The 20,375-nt window shown below is 41.5% G+C and overlaps 1 protein-coding gene across 4 annotated transcripts in view; it reads left to right on the top strand.

Moving 5' to 3' along the window:
* The window catches only part of CTTNBP2 (cortactin binding protein 2), a 138,000-nt gene that overhangs the window by 37,817 nt on the left and 79,808 nt on the right, over nt 1-20,375 (top strand). Inside the window, exon 1 of one of the 4 annotated variants that reach the window (XR_011327795.1) lies at nt 12,204-12,447. The exons of 1 other annotated variant lie outside the window; for it this stretch is intronic. Coding sequence is in view for 1 of the 3 variants with exons in the window: in XM_069802073.1 (XP_069658174.1) it covers nt 12,379-12,447 (69 nt within the window). In the remaining 2 variants the exon portion in view is untranslated. Of the gene's footprint in view, nt 1-12,203; nt 12,448-14,315; nt 14,816-20,375 lie in introns of those variants that run through there. 2 more of the 4 variants (XM_069802073.1, XM_069802076.1) reach the window with 2 other exon arrangements.

Below are 20,375 nucleotides of genomic sequence, written 5' to 3' on the forward strand. Positions count from 1 at the left end.
TGGAGTTTGAACCTGCGTCCATCTCTAGCCCTGCCACAAATGTTGCTAGCTGTTCTTGTGAAGGTACATGTGTTAGAAACAGACTTAAGGACTTCACAAGGCCTCTCCCCAAAGCAACACCTCTGATGAGAGGAAAAATGTTTATTTCAGGATTTTCAGGGCAGGGACCAGTTATCATTTGCTTTTGTGTTTCTCTCAGCTCTTAGAACACGTGATTTCTTTCCTGTTGTAATCTTGCTGGCTAAACCATGCAAGAACAGTACTTTTTGTTAAATAATAGTAAAACCTTCAGCAAAGCTGTAAGAAGAAGTGAACTAGAGGGGACAAGTGGTTTAAGCTCTTATTTCCCAGCACTGTGGAACGCTGAATTGAAATCTTTGATAGGCTGCTTTTTTTTTTTTTTTAAAATAGGTCACTGAAAAATACTGTACCGGGCTTAAGCAAATTGCAGGTTGGGGTCAGGTCTGCAGCTGATGTGCATTGGCATTTTTTTGTTCTTTTGGCTGTTCATTTTGTACAACAGCCAAGAATCTGGTCTCCAATAAATAGGAAATTTTGTTACGTTAACTCTGACAAAGTTCAAGGATACAAAAGAAGGTGAAATCACTCTACACCTAGAACAGCTCATGTTCAGATTCTCTAAACTCCATATCCACAAAGTGGGACTGAGACTTCAGAACCTTAAAAAGCCCCATCGCTGCTGCCTCTTCCCCTAAATAACCAGTTTCATAAGTGTAAATTCCTAACCCAAAGTGATTTTGCTGCTGGATTCAGTCACCTCCGAAGCTAGCTTCTAGCTTGCTGGGCAATGAGACCCAGGTCTCTTTGTGGACCTGGGCCTGAGAGAAAACATTACTGAAGACAACTGGATTAAGCATAACAATATCACAGACAGACACTGAAGTGGAAATGAGATGAAGTTTTTAGTTCGAGTCTGTAACTAAATACAATAGCTGACTCAGGAGAACTTCTGATCAAAGAATCATAAAACAAATCTAACCTATTTCTAATGAGAAAAATGAAGGAACTGAAGAAGATATACAACAGTAAATAAATAACAAGGCCCACAGTTCACTGTGTCAAATGACTAGAAATGCTGCAGAGTAATTCAAAGTAATATAGCTACACCCTGAAATGTAAGAACAACAGAGAACATCAATGCACAGTTCATTTCCATTTTTATCTAATGCTTTCAAATCAGACAGGTGAGAGAAAAGACAAACACATTGATCAAACAAATAACAGGAAAAGAGGAGGAAGTTTTTATGAAGATTCCTAAGATTGCAGCAGGTAGTCAAAACCCAGTATTACAAATAAGGCAGGATGTGTTACACGTATTTGTAGGTTGTTGTGTGAGTTCTGTCACGTAAACAAATTGTATTGGTCAGGCTCTAGCAGAGACACACATCCTGAGCCAGCCTGAAATCTGTGGTTGCCATCATGCAGTACATCCTTGGCTCCTCAGAACTAGGCAGTGACAGCAAATCCACCTGCTTTGGAAGCGCTACCAAAGGAAAATCTCTGCTAGCTGATAGAAAGATATTCCATATGACAAATGTTTGAGCAATATGATGTTATCAACATATGCATTCACATTCATTATAAAATTACAGTATGTTAGTTTTCTTTTTCAAGAAGACTAATTTAATTTCTACATTTCTCTGCCTGTAGCATGTCTTTGTGGAACAGTCTTTTCATTTTTTTACAATAACTGATTTCCCTAACATACCATTTCATTAAAAAGTATACATACTATTGGTAAGACACTATGCTTGAAAAAAATGGGTTCCAAATAACGTTCTTCTAGCTATCATGGAAAAACATTTGTCACTATGAATGGCCAAAGGATAGTAATTTTGTCTCATTTGTGTGCCCGTCAAAATGGTGAATGAAATGACTGCTCCTCATGCCTTTCCAGTTGGAAGCTGTGAAGAGAAAAACAGCCAGCGGCCTCAATGACTGGGCAGTCATGTTTTGGAGCTGAGAACTGCTATGGAGACAGCCGTGAAATTTTCATGCCTTCTGCCCCCATTTGATCGAAATTGAATGTCCGGACTCTTCACTGCCTACTGGAAAAAGACAGGTTCAGACTTTTTCTGATTTTATAATTTTGTTGCCTGCCTGATAGTTTTGCTCGCTAGCATGCTCTAAGAGCATTTGAAGCAGCACTGTACCAGTCTGGCTAGTGTTGTGGAAGGTGGCAGAGCTGAGCTGCATGAGCATGCGGACAACACCCAAATGAGACATAAAGAGCTCGTGGCAATAATGGGATAAGATCGTGAGGCTATAATAGCACAGGAATGTGTAACAATTATAGAGGCTGTTCATATGTTTTGGAGGGCTTTAAGGACTTTGTTTAGCTGCTTAAAAGTAGTCATTCATGAAAAAGCAGAACTCATAGCTTGTTTAATGCTTTAGCTTAACATTGCCCTATTCTCTGATACAGAATAAGAAGATTCGGAAAGCCCCAGAACCAGTTTGAGCCAGAAAAAGGAGACGTAGTAACCACTAGCCTAAAAAGCAGGAAAGAGAAAGAACCCGCTAAGAGATGAGAAAAAGGACTCAATGAGAGAGAAGAAGACCCCAGACCTGAATATTGCTGTTGGACCAGACTATGGTGTGAGGGATGGGAACTTGGAGTGTAAGGGTATAACTGCCCAGGGATTTTAGTGTTTGGAGTCCCTCTCCGGAGGCACCCAACTCGAGCTGTCTAAATTTGTGCACCATAGAATAAATTACGCTTGGTCTTTTTGAATGCCTTGAGTAGAGATTCTGCTTCAGGGAACCTAAGGTTGAGCCTGAGGGCGGAAGCAGTGCCCAAGCGTGTGTGTGAGGAGTCGAAAGGGGCACCCGTCGGCTCACTGGAGTCGCCTGCTGCGAAGGGACTCCGGTCCGAGCAGTTCAGGTTTCAGGTGGTGTGTGTGCGACTCCTTGATTGGTACGTGCATGGCTCGGCAGCGGCTTCTCCCTTAACAGCAGTGTTTCACTTTCTGAAGCATCCTGAGGCAAATTAGCAGACATCAATATTCATGACAGTTTTGTGCCATATATCCATCGAAAGACAATTGACTCAGGAAACAGAATGGGAGCTTTACCCTCTATCCTGTGCCTCATCTACAGGCGGGACAAACCGAAGTGCTTCCTATTCCCCTTTGCTGCATTTCACTCTTCCCTCTGCACAAATGTGAGCATACTCAAGATGTGAGAGAAGGCATCCTTTTGTGTACAAAGATTTTCAGCCACACCACCTCTTACTAGTGTCTCCTTGAGCCATCCACAGTCTCAACTTCTTTTTTCAACCGGAAAATAAACAGCACTTTTTCTCTTGCAGTAATTGATAAAAGTCTAATAATTTCTTTCTCTAATTTTCTTATTACTCAGTTCGCGTGCTGAGACAGTAATTTATTTGCTCTGGTGTTGACTACATTTTGTCACTGTCACTTCACAGAAGTTTCCAATATGCTGCTGGTTATGTTTTCACCTTCGGTAATGATTTGCTTTAGCGTGAATTCTGTTTTTCTTTGCGCTAACTGGAGTCTTTTCTTGGCTGCCCCAATTCATTTCAGGGGGTATAACCTGTCTCATACAATGGATAAACATCCCCTTAAAAGTGGAATGCACCATGTATATGACCTGTTATGCTAGCAATGATTAACTAGGTAGGCAATGCTAGAGAAGGAAGAGCAGCTCTCCTTTCTCATAAATACAAGCCAGTGTCATGAATGATATGAAGAAACTTATCTCAAGGACAACACTACCAGACCAAACCTTTCCTCTTTCACAAGATTTGGTTTGTTGAGTTGTTTCTAATTCTGTGTTGCAACATGCAGCTGCTATTAAATATTTTATTTTATTTTATTTTATTTTATTTTATTTTATTTCTCTCATATTCATATTCTAAGGCTTCCTTTTTTTTTTTTTTCTCAACTACTGACCTGTATTACTTAAAATAAAGTGCTGGTAAAGATCAGTTTAGGGCTAGGCACTTTAATCAGGGAAAAAAATGACGCAATATTATATTCTAGTTCAGAACCTTTAAACAGCTTACTGTAACCATATTGTTGCTCAAATCCCTTGCTGCAATTACAAAAAAACAGCACTGCAAAAAGAAAATATTAGGCTTGGCACAGTCAGTCACCTTCGAACAATTTGTCGTATTCTGAATTTTCTGCAGATAATAATGCTTGTCCATCAGAATGCAAAATGACTTATCCTGTGACGTGTCTAATTGCATATTCTCAGGATCTTCCGTGGAAAAGGCCCATGACAATAATTAATACCTAATGCTATAAACACTATTGCTGTGGGTGTTGCCTAGCAACCAGCATCCCATAGGCTTCCTGAGGGGCCTCAAATAAAGGCAGGAGAGGGATCCTTCCCTACCGCCATGGGTGAGAAGCGGCTTTGTTCTAGGCTGCTGCTCTGTTCTGGTTGTTTCTAGAGTGATCTCTGCCAAACAAATCTCCCTTAAGAGGTTGCATGCCTGAAAAGCCTTTTCAAAGGCTAAACAGAAGCCAAATGCTGCACATGCTAATTTTTTTATACTTTGGGATACCTTTTACGATCAGAAATACGACCACTATCCTTTTGTTATCCTCCAAAATCAGAGTCTTGTTTCCAAAGGAAGTGTTTCTGTGGGTTTATTTCTACTTCTAATTGGAATAGTTTCCCCTCCGTGACAGGGCTGACTTTTTTACAATCAACTGTCTTTTTTGGACAAACCAGACATTAAATTTAAAAGAGGACTTGGTCTGTGAAGTGTTTTTATACAAATACTATTCTATCTCAGCAGTTTGTAGAGTGCAGAGTAGAACAAACTTCACTGAAATGCAGTTTTTCCCAGCTGTGAACGCATTCCTTTTTGATAGTGCCATTTTTTAAAGTACCTGTTCATTTCCAGTGCAATCTCTTTATCTTGGCACAGAGACATCTAAATCTCATTTCATTAAATGTATATATTTACTCAGATGGTCGCTTCAATAAAGCCAAGAGGCTGGAAACCAGTATTCCAGGGTTTTCTTTCTCAGTTACAGTTTCTGAACTGTTCTGTCGTCCTTAGCAAGTCACTGAGCTTTCCTTTATGTTTGTTTTTACATTCAAATTACTGCTCAGATATCTTCAGACTCATAAAGATATTGTGGTGCTTAATTAGTAGCTACTATTTTATTTAATAGCCCTTAAGGAAAAGTCACCAGTATCAGGACATATTTAATTTTGTCATAAATAATGCAGAATTTATATAGTTTTAAGCTAACACATTCAGCACTATTTGAATAGAAAAGATACAGCAAAAAATCTGATTTTAAAGTAATCATTTTATTGATAGGACTGTGTAATAAGTTTGCTAGGATCTGGAAGATGTTAGACTAACTGATTGGTAATCCAGTCCTGTGTTTCTGTGAATCATATTTTGTAGTTGTTTTAAAATAACAAAGATCAAATATTACATAAATATTCCTCATTCTAAATCCACTGACTTTCCTTTTTTTCTGCCTTTGTCTTGCAGCAAGATTATTCAGTCTTTTGAGATATTTTGTAAAGTCATTATATTCATACAGATTTCTGGCTGCAGCAGATCTTCTGTAGAGCTTTGGTTTTATATTCATGCCCGGTTTTGAAATCTCAGAGGAAATTGTCAAGCCACAGAAGGCAGGAGAGTCCCCAGCATCCATTGAGAGCTGATGAAACTCGGGAGCCTAAACGCTTTTTTCATTTTTGCAACACAGCTGGTTCATACTCATTTTTTTGAATTTCATTCCCACTTAATTCCCACTAAGGTAGGCAAATGACACATTAGAGACCAAAGTCCCATCTAATCTAAGTGACAGTGTAAAACATCTCAATCTTGAGGGACATGCTGAGCAAAATTCTAATGAAAGGTAATCTTATGGATATCCAGAATTTAAATGGTACAGCAAAGGCAGAATCCCTAATCCCTGACTTAAGTATTTCAGTGCAGTTGCACATTGAAAGATGCTTGTGCTTGACAGGAAAGACTAGACAGGGTTATCTCTCTCCTGTTCATTGCTTTTCCTCTGTCTGCCTCATTTACATGTAAATAAGTGAATTTTGCACACATACTGAATACCACATGAATTATAATTTCACCTTTTTTACTTGTGAATTCACAATGAAAGTCTGTCTTACTGATTTTTTTTTTCTGATTAAAACACACATCAGCACTTGTGTTACCCATAAATTTGAACCACAGACTTACACGTGTTGCCTATCTTTAGTTCAGGTCACTGTGACTCTTGCCAATATGATCACATTAGGTCACTTTATGGAACACACACACTCTCAGATCTCTTGTCTTTTCACAGACTTATTTTTCAACTTTGAGAGTATAAATAAAGTTACATTGCGAAAATTGAATTGCATCAGTGAGTAAGTGCATCACTTTCCTACAGGCAAGCAAATTTCTTCCTTTATTCTAGCAAATGCTTTTTTTCCAGGAGGGAGTTAACTCCTCAGCACAATGTCTTCTGTTCTGTGTCAGCAGCACAGGAGCTAATTCTCCTGGGCTGTGGCTCTACAGTGTCAGTGGTGGAGCTAACAACCTAGTGAAGCAGCTTTGTTTCATTAGCAGGGGAATTTCTCCCTAGTGGAGCATTTCAATACAAACAACATTTCATTACCAAGTCCCCATACAGAAGCTCAATCCAAGTGCTAAGGTAGTTACCACCTTACCGAGACTGATCCTTCTTGGCAATGAATTGATTAACCTCCCCTGAGATTTTATTTCTACAGTTACAGAGTAAAGGTCCTCTTGAAGCTGCTTCATGTGCTGAATGCCCGCATACAGTGCTGCACTCGCACAGTGAGCTCTCAGAGCAATAGTTGAGCTTTGGCAGAGAGGACAGCCTCCGCTGTGTGCACTATCATTTCAATTCCAGCCGAGTTTGTTCTGAGATACAGAGGTCCATTTTGGCAGTGGTACAGCTTCATCCCTACAGGGGGGCATTTAGCGATCCAATTTTGTTCATAGGATGTCAACGGCATAAGAAAATTTCAAAATTAACCTTTTGCATAATGAAAAGGGAGAAATGCCAAAACAGTAGGTATAGTAATCAATGGATTTTTTTCTCAGAACAAAGGAAAAAAAAAGATTCTGCAATTAGATGATTTAACAATCACTGAAAAAATTAATTTCATGGTGTAGTGATTTGTGGGCTAAGAGTTAAATTCCAAAATGAGGTAGTGTACTTCCCAGCACTGCAGATCACTGCGTAACTCCTGCCAGTGAAGGAACAAACTCTTCCACGTCTGGCAGTTGCAGCATGAATTCCCCTGCCTCCTGCCACTACAGCCAATATGCTCACAGCAGCATGCATTTCTCCTATGTCCAGAAAAACAAATGTGTTTTTTTGCTTGGAAGTGCTGATGCCTGTAAAAGTACATTAGTCATCATGCCTGCTCAGGGAAACTGGTTCTGAGAATTCTTGATTCCTGCACCTTTATTGCTTCAGTTAGCAATCTCTTGTGGATCTACTTCACATTTCTTACTGGCACCCATGAGAAGATGAGTGAAAGAGAGAAATAAGATAGGGCTTTTAGCTTTTCTGAGTGTTTTCATACATTTTCAGTCTGATAATTTTAACTGTCCTATACCTTTCCAGTATTTAAAAAGCTGTGCGCTCTTTTTTGCCTTGACAGCAAATGAGTTATCATTTTCTTCCTCATAGTGAAACACATGCAAAACACACAAATATCCAACTTTTTTAGACATTACAGCATAGACTTGAAATATATTGATACTCTAGTAGAAGCTTATGGATTTCAACTCCAGGGAGATCAGTGTGCGATCTTTTCTTTTTGCATAACGCAGACTGCAAGACTTCTCTAAAATAAATGTTTCAAATTCATAGGCTGTACCCATTTTTAGTTTCTGGATTCTATTCTGGTCTCAGATTTCTAAAAGTTAGGCACAGCAAACACTCAAATTTTAGATCCCAGTTGGAGCTAGCTTTCCCTCTTCTTGTGTTAAAGTGGGGTCTCAGAATCCTCCTGCTCAAGGTTAACTTTTTGAATTGTCACCTGTAATTTTTAAACATTTCCAGGATGTTACAGTATTGGCAGAGTGATGTCATTCAATGTGAAGCCTCAGTGATAGCAGTTTTCTCTTTCTATGTAAAAGATACTTAAGGATCTTGTCATTTCGTTCTTTAGTATGATGTGAGGTTTGCAGTAGGCACTATCTAATATTTCATTTTATGCTTTACACATTAAAACACAATTCATAAACATTCAAATAACCTTTCCTGAGATGTCAGTAATGCTGACACATAGAACACTCTATTTTGATAGTTTTCCCTTCTTTTTGTCTACTTGTGCCTTGCTAAGCAGATTATAGCCAGTTTTCAACATTCCAGTCATGTGAATCACATCACTAGCTTATAGTAATATGCAGCACTGTTGAATTTATGCTTATAAATCAACAATTGCAACACTTTTTATTTATTAGCTATGCTCCTTGTGCATAGTCAATTAAAGCATCTCTTCTGTTGATGCCTACTGGAGATTCCATTTTGTTCTCAATGCTTTGGTTTTTATCTCCTTTTCACCTTTCTTTTTGATGTTAATTTAACATCCTCAGAAACAGCCAACATGCCTTCTAGAATATTGATTCTTTTTCTGTTGAATTTCACACAGGCAGTGGTGTGCCATCTTCCAGAGAAAGCAGCCCCTTCTTCACAAAACCCAAGCTAATGGTTCAGTTATCAATGCTCTGTATTGCTTATAGGTCTCCAAGACCAAAGTACCCTGAAGAGGTAATCAGTGCAGTATTTGAATTATGTTGTTTGGCTTGGCTTGATGAGTCCTCGATGAGGGTGATGGCAGAAGTGCCTTAAGTTAGCACTGGGGTGACCTTTGAAAATATTGCGATGATACAATGATTAATTACTCTTTCTCAGATATCCAATATTCTGTAAAAGTTTATCTTGGGACTTCAGTGTCTCCTGCTTGCTTTAAATTCAGACACAGGCTTATTTTTTAGAAAAGGGTGAATAAAATACCATTTTGCATTTTTCTGTTTCATGCAAATGGTTAGTAGCAAGGCGGAAAAGCCTCAATACACTGTATATTTTAGATACGCAGCAGTTTTCTTCCTTGCCAATGTAAAGCCAAGGCATGCATTTTCTATCACAGCAGTTGTGTGCTAATGGAGGGAATGAGCACCATTCAGTCCAGCAGCTGCATCCTGTAAGGTGTGGACATTCTACCGCTGTGTGCCAGCTCTCTAATCATAGGAAAGAAATACATTTAAAGCTCAGTTGTAAGGCCCACTCCTAGGCTTGGTCTTTCTTTTATGTCACTCAAGCCAATTAAAACTGGAACAGCAGAACAAGAGTTAATTGCATTCCGTTTGCCAGCTACGTGCTAGTAGTAAAACAGTGAGCACCTTCCTCCGAGAAAAGCAACTTCTTTGCCTTACTGTAGTGATAAAATTATCTGTAAAAGCACAGGCAATTTCTTCTCCTAGAAAGGCTCTGGCTTAGCCATGCGTTAAAGAGCTGTTTTACCCTGTATAATACAGGCATAGCAATGACAGTGCACTATGGTGGCAGTCACGAAGTCATGCTGTCCTTCTCTCTGAACTCATTTATTATGTGTGTAGATGCTATGTTACTGAGGATTTAAAGCCAGTTCTGGGACGGGATGTCAGCAGCATAAACAGAGTAACCAGAGAATAAGACCTTGTCCAGTGATGTAGTACCAACGATCAAGGAAAAAACATTTCCTACTTTGAAGATGATCCTAAGTCCGAAGGTGTTCGTCATGAAGCAAAACCTCAAAGACATTTGGGCCCTACCACCATCACTGATGATGCAGCAACAATTGCTATGCAGCATGAGAATCTACTCCCAGTAGCGACTGGTGATATCTAATATGGATTTTAGTGCTCTCATGCCAACAGTAAGCCTTGTTGCTCTCATTAGGGGAAAGAGTGAAGAAACACAAACATGCAGTATAGGCTCATAGAATTACAAAAATCAATAATATTTTCAAAATGTTGTGACGGTTCATTTCATGGCATAAAGAAGAAGTATAGATCATTCCTCCTTCAAAAGCATGTCTGTCATCTTTTTGACCACAACAGCAGGTCAAACTGCTTCCAATGCTGGGATGATGTGCTGGATATTAGTTGTCTGAGGGTGGGCTTTTAACTGAAGTGTTGCTGGTCCATCTATCCTATTAATTTTTTGCTGGCTGAGATCTGAGCACCCCCATCTCTCTCAGAAATCATTCTAAATTTACCTTCAGATGAGGAAAGAGAGATCAGTTCTCAAGTCTGAGATGGAAAGCTATGACTAATCTAATATTCATTGTTATTTTGATAAATGTACATTTGGTAATTGATAAAATATCAGCTAAACCAGAGTTTATGATCTCAGCAGAGCAAGAGATAAATGGTGCAGCCTTTGCTACATCATTGCTGTGATGTGGATGGAGTTACAAAAATAGTACTTACACAGTATGTTGTATGCATATTTTGTACCAACTCACTTAGAAAGACACATAAGTAACTGTAATGGCCAGCAGATGATTCTAGCACATCAGGGAAATACTGGCAATGATAATGGTAGACAGGAATCAGTAAGAGAAAAGATATTCTCAAACCAGTTTAAGAACTCCAGCGTTTAAAACCATTTTGGAGGCAAGTAAGTATGACAAAGTCCATAGGAAACAAACAGCTTTTCATTGAGTTTCTTGATGGCAAAGCACCACATACTCCTCAAAATTTATATAAATAATAACTATGAGTAATGTATGGTACTTTGCTGTCAATACAGTAAGCGAGCATCAATATATCCTAAAACCAATTAAATGGTATTAGAGTTCTGGGAAGTGAGAAAAACAAGTTGGTTTAGGCTCTGTGTCATCAATGGAGTTTCTTAGCTTTGTTGGTGGAAAGGATGGAAACACTCACTATACTTACAAAAAGTGTAAAACTTGAGTAGGAGGAGAGCTAGATGATTTTTAAGGAAAAACAAACCCTAAACCCAGAAAGCATCTGTTTGACTGGATTTTACGTGCCCTGTAATGGATCCTATACACTGCCTTCTACTCACTGTTCAGTGTACATTTACGTTATGGTTGAAGTTCATTCTACTAATCGCTTATCAGTTCCCCTTCAGGGAATGTAAAGGGGAAAATGTTCGTGCGTGTTTTTACTTAGATCCTTAGGTACAGCACGCTTAGAAGAACGTTTGCTGTCTTTGATCAAGGGAAGGCATTGCCCATTTCTGTTTGGTCGTGGTGCCAAGGGAGTTCAGCACGAACCTGGACCTGAAGCAGCCCTGTGAAAGGAGACTGGCAAGGCTCAGAGGAGCCTGCTGTTGGTGGAAGTTGTATGTGGCTGCAGAGTAAAGCGTGTTACAAATTCAGCTTCTAATGGATATAAGTTGGTTCCAGAGGAGGGTACATTTGGATCCGGTTTTGGTGTATAGCTCACCAGGTATGTTCCCATTGCTGGCGGGAAAGCAGTGGGGCAAGACCTCAAGGAACATCCCCTGGAGGCAGACAATGTGGCACAGACGGAGGGGAACATCTAGCCTGTGTGGTAGCGGGTTCAGCTCAGCAGCCCAAACCTTCCTCCGGAGGAGTTAGAAGAGGCTTCGGCTTCGGTACCCGCCTGGAACAGCAAAGGGAGGGCTCGAGGGCTGGGGCCGAGAGGTGCCGAAGCATTGGGCCCGACACATTGGGCCTGGATGAAGGTCCACCCTCGCACGGGCTCTGAAGCCACCCAGCCTTGAAAAGAAGCCGGTAAGCAAGGGCTGGCGGCAGAACTGTCCTCCCCCAGCCCCTCCACGGGCATCGGGGCAGGGAGAGGTGACTCCTTCTGTCGGCACCCCCAGAGGAAAGAGGCAAAGAGATGCCCTTCCCTCAACGCCTTCAGCTGGTTTAAGGACCTCACCGGTCAGGTGAGCCAAGCCCACTGTAAAAAACCTTTTTTTTTTTTTTTCTTTTCTTTTCCCGCCCCGTCCATAACCTTTCCTTTCATTCTCCTGCTCCCAAGCCACGGGGGAGGGAAGGAAGGGGAGCGGTGCCTGCGTGGGGCCCGGGCAGCGCGGCTGGCGGGGGCACTCCCCTCAGCCACCATTGCGCGCCGGCAGCCCGCGGCGGGGTCCCGCTCCCCCTCCTCCGCCTGGCTCCGGGCCGCCTTATGGCGGACGGGGAAGGGGGTGGGTGGGGAAAGCCGAGCGAAGGGGGCGGCTCGGCTTCGGCAGCTCCGCCTGCGCGGCGCCGGAGGGGTTAAGCGGCCCCCGCTCCCGGTGGGCTCGCTGCCGGCGGGGAGGGGGTTAAGCGCCTGGCGGCGGCTGCCGCCACTCGGCTCCGCGCCGCTCTCCGCGCCGGAGCCGTTACAGCGGGAAGATGGCGACGGAGGGCGCGAGCGGCGAGCCGGGCTCTGGCGGACGGCGGGACTCGGCGGCCACGGCAGCGGTAACCGGCTTGGCGGGAGAGGGGCGGGGGGGCGTTCGACCCAGCCGGGGCGAGGAGGGCTCCCCGTGGGGATGGGACGAAGCGGCGCTTGGAGACCTGCCTCCCCAGCTCCGTCCCTCCGCCCTCCTTCTCCCCCGGGGCGGGACGGGGCTCGGCTGCGGCGGGACCCGCCGCAGCCGAGCCCCGTCCCGCCCCGGGGGAGAAGAGAGAGGGGCGCGCGGTCTCCCTCCCTGCCGGCCTCCCTCTTCCCCTCAGCGCGGGGCGGCGGGTTCTCTCCCCCATTGTTCCTTCCCGCTGCCCCGGCGCGGGGTGGGCGTGCGGCGCCCGTGAGGGGGGTCCGCTCCCCGGTCTCGCCTCTCTCTCTCACACCCACCCGCCCCCCCCCTTTTCCCGCCGCTTGCCGCGGCGAGGGCGGCTGCGCCCCGTCTCTGCGGGCGGGCTGAGGTGGTGACAGCGGCCGGGCGGTGGGACCTGTCAGACCAGGGCGGCGGGGGGGGGGAAATGTTGATCTTTAACGCTTTGCCGGGCCCGCCCGGAGCTTGCTTTCTCCTTCCTTCCTCCCGTGTGGCGTTTTCGACGCCGGTGAAAAGGGTGCCAGCCGTTAAAAGGGTGTGGGGCGGGGGCTGCGCTCCCCGTGGCGGGCGGTGGGCTCCTCTCTCCCGCTCACCGGCCCGAGCCCCTGGCAGGGGAGCGGGGGTTCATCCCCTCGGGCGGCCTGCTCCTTTGGCCGGCCCCCGGCTCCTCGCCCCTGCCGTGTCAGACCCCTCTCAGCCCGGCGCATCCCAGACCCGGCGCGGTGAAACCCGCCCGGGGACCGACCGGCGCTAATCAGCCCGTGTTAATGGCCTGGTTGGCGGCCGTCGTGAGAGCGGGGTGGCCGGGTCCAAAACCGGGCTGCAAGTGCTCGGCCTGGTGGCGACATGCAAAGTTTAGGGCAGTAAAACCGCCGTGGTGCCCGTTTTGCTTGGGATCGGTTCCGAAGGTGGTGACCCCCGAAGGGAGGGGACACTGGTTTCTGTGAAATTGACGTTATTGCTGGCATTTTTTTTATTATTATTTTGTTTTCTTTCAAACAGGCGCTAATTCTTATCTCAAACCCAGTTCCAACTGTGCACTTAATCTTCCTTGTGTGTTTTAACTTCTGCAGGGTTGTGGAAATTGAGTTTTACTTAAAAAAAGTAAGCCTAACACAGTGAATATTTATAACATCACTGTCTTTTAAAACAGTGACATAACTGTGACATAAATGAATATTAAGGTAAGAATTCATAAAAGACTATTAAATACTTTAGAGCCCTAGTTTTGAGTAAAAAAATATTTATACTAAATTCTTCAGTATACTCATATTATTACTGCCTTAAGTTTCAGTTTTAAAAGCCCAAGAGAGTACCTTGTAATCAAGTAGCACTCCAATATTGTCCTCTCAGGCAGTGCAGTGCAAGCCACTCATGCAATTTGGTGTTCCCATTGTGGAAGGTAGGAGCGATAGCTCTACACTCCACACTGCTTTTAAAATATTTTTTTAAAACTGAAGACATTCTAGGAAGTAACCTGTATGTTGCTCCCTAACAAAAGTAATAGCTATACTTAAGCAATTACAAAATATTTTTTAAATCACTACTTTTAATTTGCCTTCAGTCATTAAATATTTAATATTCCTTTTCATCTTCTTTTCCTTGCCAATATAAGTGTTGTATTGTTGATTTCATTTTATCTCTTGTACAGGAAAGTAAAAAGAACTCCTCTGTGCAATGAAAAGATTTAAAAAAATCATTATACAATACTCCAATATTCCTTTTGAAGGGTTAGTATGAATAGCTTATTTTCTGTCTTTTAAACTCAAGATAACAGAATTATGAATTGGATCATCTTGCTTACTTTTAGGATGACAGTAAGCATCCAGGTGACTATCTTGTAAGTCATGCTAAACTTCAACTTATAGCAAAATACTATTTTCAGTACAGTTTTAGATTTTTGCTTCTTTTTTTTTCAGTTCTCAGAATCTTGATTGCACAAATGGTGCGTTAAATTGTAAGCACAGTATTTGTAATAGTAATGTGTTAATTTGGAAATTTTATGATGTAAGCAGGAGATGTATAACACAGGATGGTACAGTAGGGTTTCTCGATACTAAATGCTGTTATTGCAACTTGGTACACTATCAGTAACATCACTGGAAAAAAAGACTTTTTTTGCTGCTTTTAGAAGCACTGTAGAAAAGGATTAAAAGTGCTTCCCTCCCTCCTTTTTTTACATTCACCAGGGAATTTGACTGAAAAAGCCTAGACTCTTCTATAGTGTGTTACATTTAGGAGCAAAGCCGATAATCTTGTCATTCTGAGTTTCCTTGGATGGAGCACAGCATTTGGTAAGCCCACCACTTCTTTCCCACAAAATATTGGTACATTTATCATGGTAAGGATGACAAGGAAAAATGGCAGGGGAGTGGTTCTGGTCCTTTTTCATACCTGCACAGCTTGATTGTACTGAAGCCAGTGAAATTGTGTTGGTGCAATTTGGACTAGAATTGAGAGAAAACATATGTGTGTATTTTAAAGCATCTTTGACTTCCATCTGCATAATGTCTACCAATAATGATTACATAATAGCAAGAAATAATCCAATTTGACAGTCTTTTTGTTAAAACATTTAACATCAGCCTGCTGTACATAGAGGGCTGGCTTGTCACACATTATAGGTTCAGTATAGCTTTAACAAAGCCATGAAAAGCTTGTTATATCAAACACAAAGTTTGTTAAAATTATTCAGTAAAATTTCTGGGTTTGATTTTGCTTGACCAATGATCAAAAGCATAAACGTTATTTTTCTCTGAAAGACAGTACCTTCTGCTGTCTGTAAAGCTGTACATACAGAGGATATTGCTAGAGTGGAATCTTAACTCCTCTAAAGTAAGTAGGGTTTTTGCTGCTGTGTTCATCGGTTGAAATTTCATTGAGAATGATGTGTGCATACCCAAAAGGATCAGTCTGAGTTGCTGTGGGTCACATAAGAGTACAAAAAAGTTGCACTACAGAAAAATCTGTCAGTATTTTAAAAAATTGATAAATGGAGAGATATTCCATGATGCTTTGTGGTGGCATTGTGCAGGATTTTGTGCTTAGCTTGGAATATTTACTATTGATCTGCAAGAATTCTTGTAGCAGAACTGCCATTGTGGTCAATGTAGTGAAATGCTAAATAATGGTTTGATCAGATCAATTATACGGGATGATTTAGATCAGTTGGAAAGATTCTTATCTGAAAAATATTGCAAGTAGCAGAAAATGAGACCATAACCCTCTATCTCTTATTAGGGATTACATCCTAGAAAATAGTCACTTGCAAAAGGACTTTGATTAACTATCACTGTCCTCATCTGAATACAAGTTCTCAGTGTAGCGTTAGCATTCAGAGAAGTTATTTTCATCTAGTGAGATGCATGGTGCTGTTGTGCAGAGTCCTGTCTGGTTTAGTCCTGCTGCTCCTCTGTGATGAGAGGTTTGTCTTGATCCATCTTGCAGTGATGCACTTCAAACCTCCTTTCTGCTTCTTCTCCCTCTACTCCAAACTACAGCATTGCCTTTTCTGTGCCTTCTACTCCACAGCCTCTTTTCCCTTGTTGTGAAGATCCTGGGGGATGAGAAAAGAAAGTCACTGAATGTAGTTCACTTTGTAAATGTTCCTTTCTCTTCCAAATGTGGACTTGTCACACTGTCTGTCATCAAAGGTGAAGTGCAGAGGGGCAATGCTGTGAGCTGGATGTGTGAAAGTGGCATGGAAGTGCAAATCTATAGGATGCAGTATGTCCTGCATACTTTCCCAACTCCTCTGACTTCATTTGCTTAAGCATCGCTTTGGCCTCATAGGTGATATAGCAAGATGGGAATAGAGGTGGAAATTGGGATGGAAAGGAAAGAACTCAGGAAGAGAACAGTTTGAGGTTTGCCTCTGCACCCACTCCTACCCAAGAAAGGGATCAGTTGATTTAAAATACCTGTGTAATCCTTGAATATGTAAACGGGAAGGTGTCAAGTAGGCTTAGGGAAGAGGTACTGCCTCTACGTTAATGTGAATTAAAGCTTTCTTGGGCATTGACTTTTGGTTCTGTTGTAGCACAGGGTAAGGTGTAAAATTCTGGAAGACTTAAAGATAGCTTCTGGAAAACTTCTAAAGGTAGCTTCAACAATGTGTACCTGTATCTAATCATATACTACTTGCCTTAGAAGTGACTTAACTGAAAGCGACTTTCTGAATAGAAATTACCTGTTAAATTTAAGTAAGAGTTTAAACATGGCTATTGAAGGGTTGTGGGCCTAGATCCATAAAAAAAAGACTTACTTAGCTAACTTGCACTGAAATAAAAAATGACTAAGTACCTTTGTGTCTGTTAATAGATTGCAAACATGTTTTAACAGCTATGACAATATATGGGTATGTGTAAAGGTCAGTGTCTTACTAATTTTGGAGGGGTCGGGGGCTGGTTTTTTATTTTATGTTTCCAAAATAAATTTCCCAGTTTTGAGGTACATTTATGGTTAATGTTGAAGCTGTTAAAAGTTTTGCAGTTAGCTCAAGCCAAAAAAACCCACAGCTACTAAACAAAACCTCCCCCATACCTTTTAAAGAAAACCTTTGAAAAACCCAGAAAGCAAGGGAGCTGTGCTTGGGGAAGAGGAGGGCAGAATAAGCAGGTAACTTCATGTGGTGAACAGTCCAATAAAAGTCATTGAGTTAATGGATGGGCATAATTAAATGTATGTACGGTCCCCTTACGATCCCTCAGATATGACTGTATGGCATTTTATATAAGTCCTGGATGTTAACATCAGATGATATTCTCTTCAGCAAGAAACTTGGTCTTAGTTGAGCAGCAAGTTCCACAGCATTGCTTTTCCTTGAAAGATATTTCTCTGCCTTCATATTTGTTTCTGTTGCCAAGAACCTTCCTGTAGGTCACATCTTAATTCTTAAGCTCATCTTGGATGGGGTGGGAAATGGACATGTATTTTTGTGTCAGATAATTTCTGGATAAGCATGGGGTTACAGGCTCTCACCCTACTTTCAGACTGAAGAACAAGCCTTCCACAGCCAAAGCAATAAATTGTGGTTTTCCCTGAAGTATTCATGAATACTGTATGAAAGTTTTAACCACTTCTTTTAATACTGTCTCTGTTTGCAGAGTTTTCTTTATTAGAAAAGGGTTAGGATTCATTTGACCACATACCCACGTTTACATTGAGCTGGGTCTTGAAACTTCCTTTTATAGTTGTTGGACTGAAGCAAGTGGTTAGAAGGAATAACCGGTTTTAGAAACAGGTTTGTGAACTTCTCTGTTTTTGAGTGAAGTGACTTAGGCAGCTGACTCTTGGAGGTATGGACAGGGTTCAAGACACTTAAATTTAGGTGTCTACATGTATGCACAGTTTTTAATATCTTATTACAGTCAGTGGAAATCTGACCAATACAGTCAGTGGAGCCATGAGCAAATAGTTCTGGTGGCTGGTTAGCTGAATAGCTTTTGTGGCTGTTTTGACTAGGCTGATCAGTTTTCTGTTGAAAATAAAAGGACATTAGGTACCTAGCTTATATACCTCACACTTACCTTTAGGTGTCTTAGTCCTATTTTGAGGGCTTCCTTTAGTGGTCCATATGTGATAATCTGGGGTATCCCAGCTGGCCTTCTGCTACCAGTCCAGATGGCATGGATGATTCTCCCAAGTCCTGTATCATATCTGCCTGTCCCAAAAAGATATCTCTGATCCCCTGGACATTTCAAATCACACTAGATACTTCTATGTAGGCAACTAAATAAATTAGTCAAAAGAGATCTTTATACTTGGTCAGATGAATTGTACCTGGGGGATATACTTGATGTTGTAAAATGTATAAATTAGGGTTGTGTTTCCCTGGTGCAGTTGTTTCATAGGTCTGACAGATGTGAGGCCCTCATGATATTAAAAGTTTACTTTGTATAGCCTAATAAGTAATAGCAAACGTCTTTATTTTTAGAACCTCATCTTGGAAGTCTGCTTTGTGAATCCTCAAGAGGATTCTTGTGTGTATTTAATGGAACTCAATATAAAATATGTAAAAAAAAAAAAAAAAAAAAAAAAAAAAAAAGTAGATATGTACCTTTCCTCTTCTGAGAGGATTTTTTTTTTTTGACAGCTTTTCCCTATGTGTTTTCCTGTACACCATTTTTATACTTCTCCCTGCCTGCCTTTCCACTTCAGCCCTCAATTATGCTCCACAGGTTTCTTTCCCAAGTCTTGGGTTATTACCCAGCTCCATCTTTAAAAAGTCTATGTAGCTGCTTTCTGAGCAGGAAGGAGCTTGTTTTCCATGGTCATTTGTGTTTAATCCACAGCTAACTTGTTTTTTACCTCTGTTCCGCTTAAGGAAAGTACAAGGCTGTGTGGCTTTTATACTTCACCTTTTCAGACTTCTGCTGAAGGCAGCAGAGTTTATAACAGCTGCTGTGGTAGCACAATGAACAGCACTCTTAGCTCCTGAAGTTGCCAGTACCATCAACTGGGCTAGGTCAGCAAAACCAAACTATTGGCACTGCCAATCCTTCACAAGAATGGGTTTGGTTTGGTTTGGTTTGGTTTTGGAGGGAGGGTGGTGGGATAAATTTGACCATAAAGACTTTTACCATCTCTGCTCTAAATAGCTATCCATGTTGGAAAGAGTCCTTTCTGTTCCTGTGCCTCTTGGTGACCTTCCAATTTCATACTGTTTCCATCTTTTCCAAAGATGATGGAGGTGGGAAAATGCCTGTCCAGTTTGATCACTGCTGTCTGAAGTCATCTTTCTCCTGTTCAGAAGAGATGCTTTTGTCTTCTTTTTGGTTCACAGTAGAGCATCTTTTAATCTTTAGTAGTGCTGGTTATCGTTTTGCCTGTACTCTTTTTGTGATGCATACACAGGTAGTTGAATGAGTTTTAGCTAATTAGCTGTTTGCTCTATTGTCAGTGCACTTGCTGCCAGGCAACACACACCTCTTACAAAACTGATCTGAAAAATAATGTGGAGTTTTAGAGACATAGAGGATTGGAGTTGTAGTCTTTTTCAGGTACTTTATTCTTATAAATCAAATAAACCAGACGTTTTAAAATCCAAAAGAGGTACAGAAAAAAATTCTCTTGTGTTTTGGTTGTGTATGCCAAATGTCACCCTGGGGCAACATATTCATATATCTCTGTTATAAAACCAATATAATGGATGGCTTGGTTACATAGTTGTTAAATTGTTGGTTAAATTGTTACAGCTTGGCACTCTACCAGAGGTATTGTAGCTAAACCCCAGATGACACATAAGCCATGAGCTACTAACGCACTCTTTATTTTCTGGAGATCTAAGACTTACTGCTCCACTGGAAGATGTTAAGGTTACTTTTCTAGATTTAAACAACAGTTTTCTCTATGATTTAGGTAAACAATGCTCCATCTGAATAAGAACTTAAGGCAAGCTGCCATGACTGACATCTTGATCCCCAGAAGATGGCAGTGAGTGTTTAAGAGGAAAGATAGTTTTATTTTGTCATATGCTTTATCTGCTCAAATCTTAAAAATATTTTTACAAATATGCTTGAGAATATATTAAATCTTTAAACTATGTATTTTGGTCCAGTTAGGTAAGCTACATTGTAGCTCCATAAGTGCTGATTCAGAGATGTACAGGGGGAGAAGATGTGGTAGCTTCTTCAGCAACTGCCATGTGCGCTCTTACGCTGTGTGAGGCGGTTCAAGGTTGCTTATCCACAGTGAACAAATTGAAGATCTCCTTAAATTACTGGAAAAAAGTGGTCATTTCAGTTTTGGAATTTGTCAGATAAAGTTATGATAAGAAAGCCTCAGTGGGCACAAAATTGTTCATAAACAAGACTTGAAAAATGATGGCCTTCTCTTTCATCCTAAAAAGCTCTT

Source organism: Haliaeetus albicilla, chromosome 14, assembly GCF_947461875.1.
Source record: "Haliaeetus albicilla chromosome 14, bHalAlb1.1, whole genome shotgun sequence".
In the NCBI taxonomy this organism is placed as follows: domain Eukaryota; kingdom Metazoa; phylum Chordata; class Aves; order Accipitriformes; family Accipitridae; genus Haliaeetus; species Haliaeetus albicilla.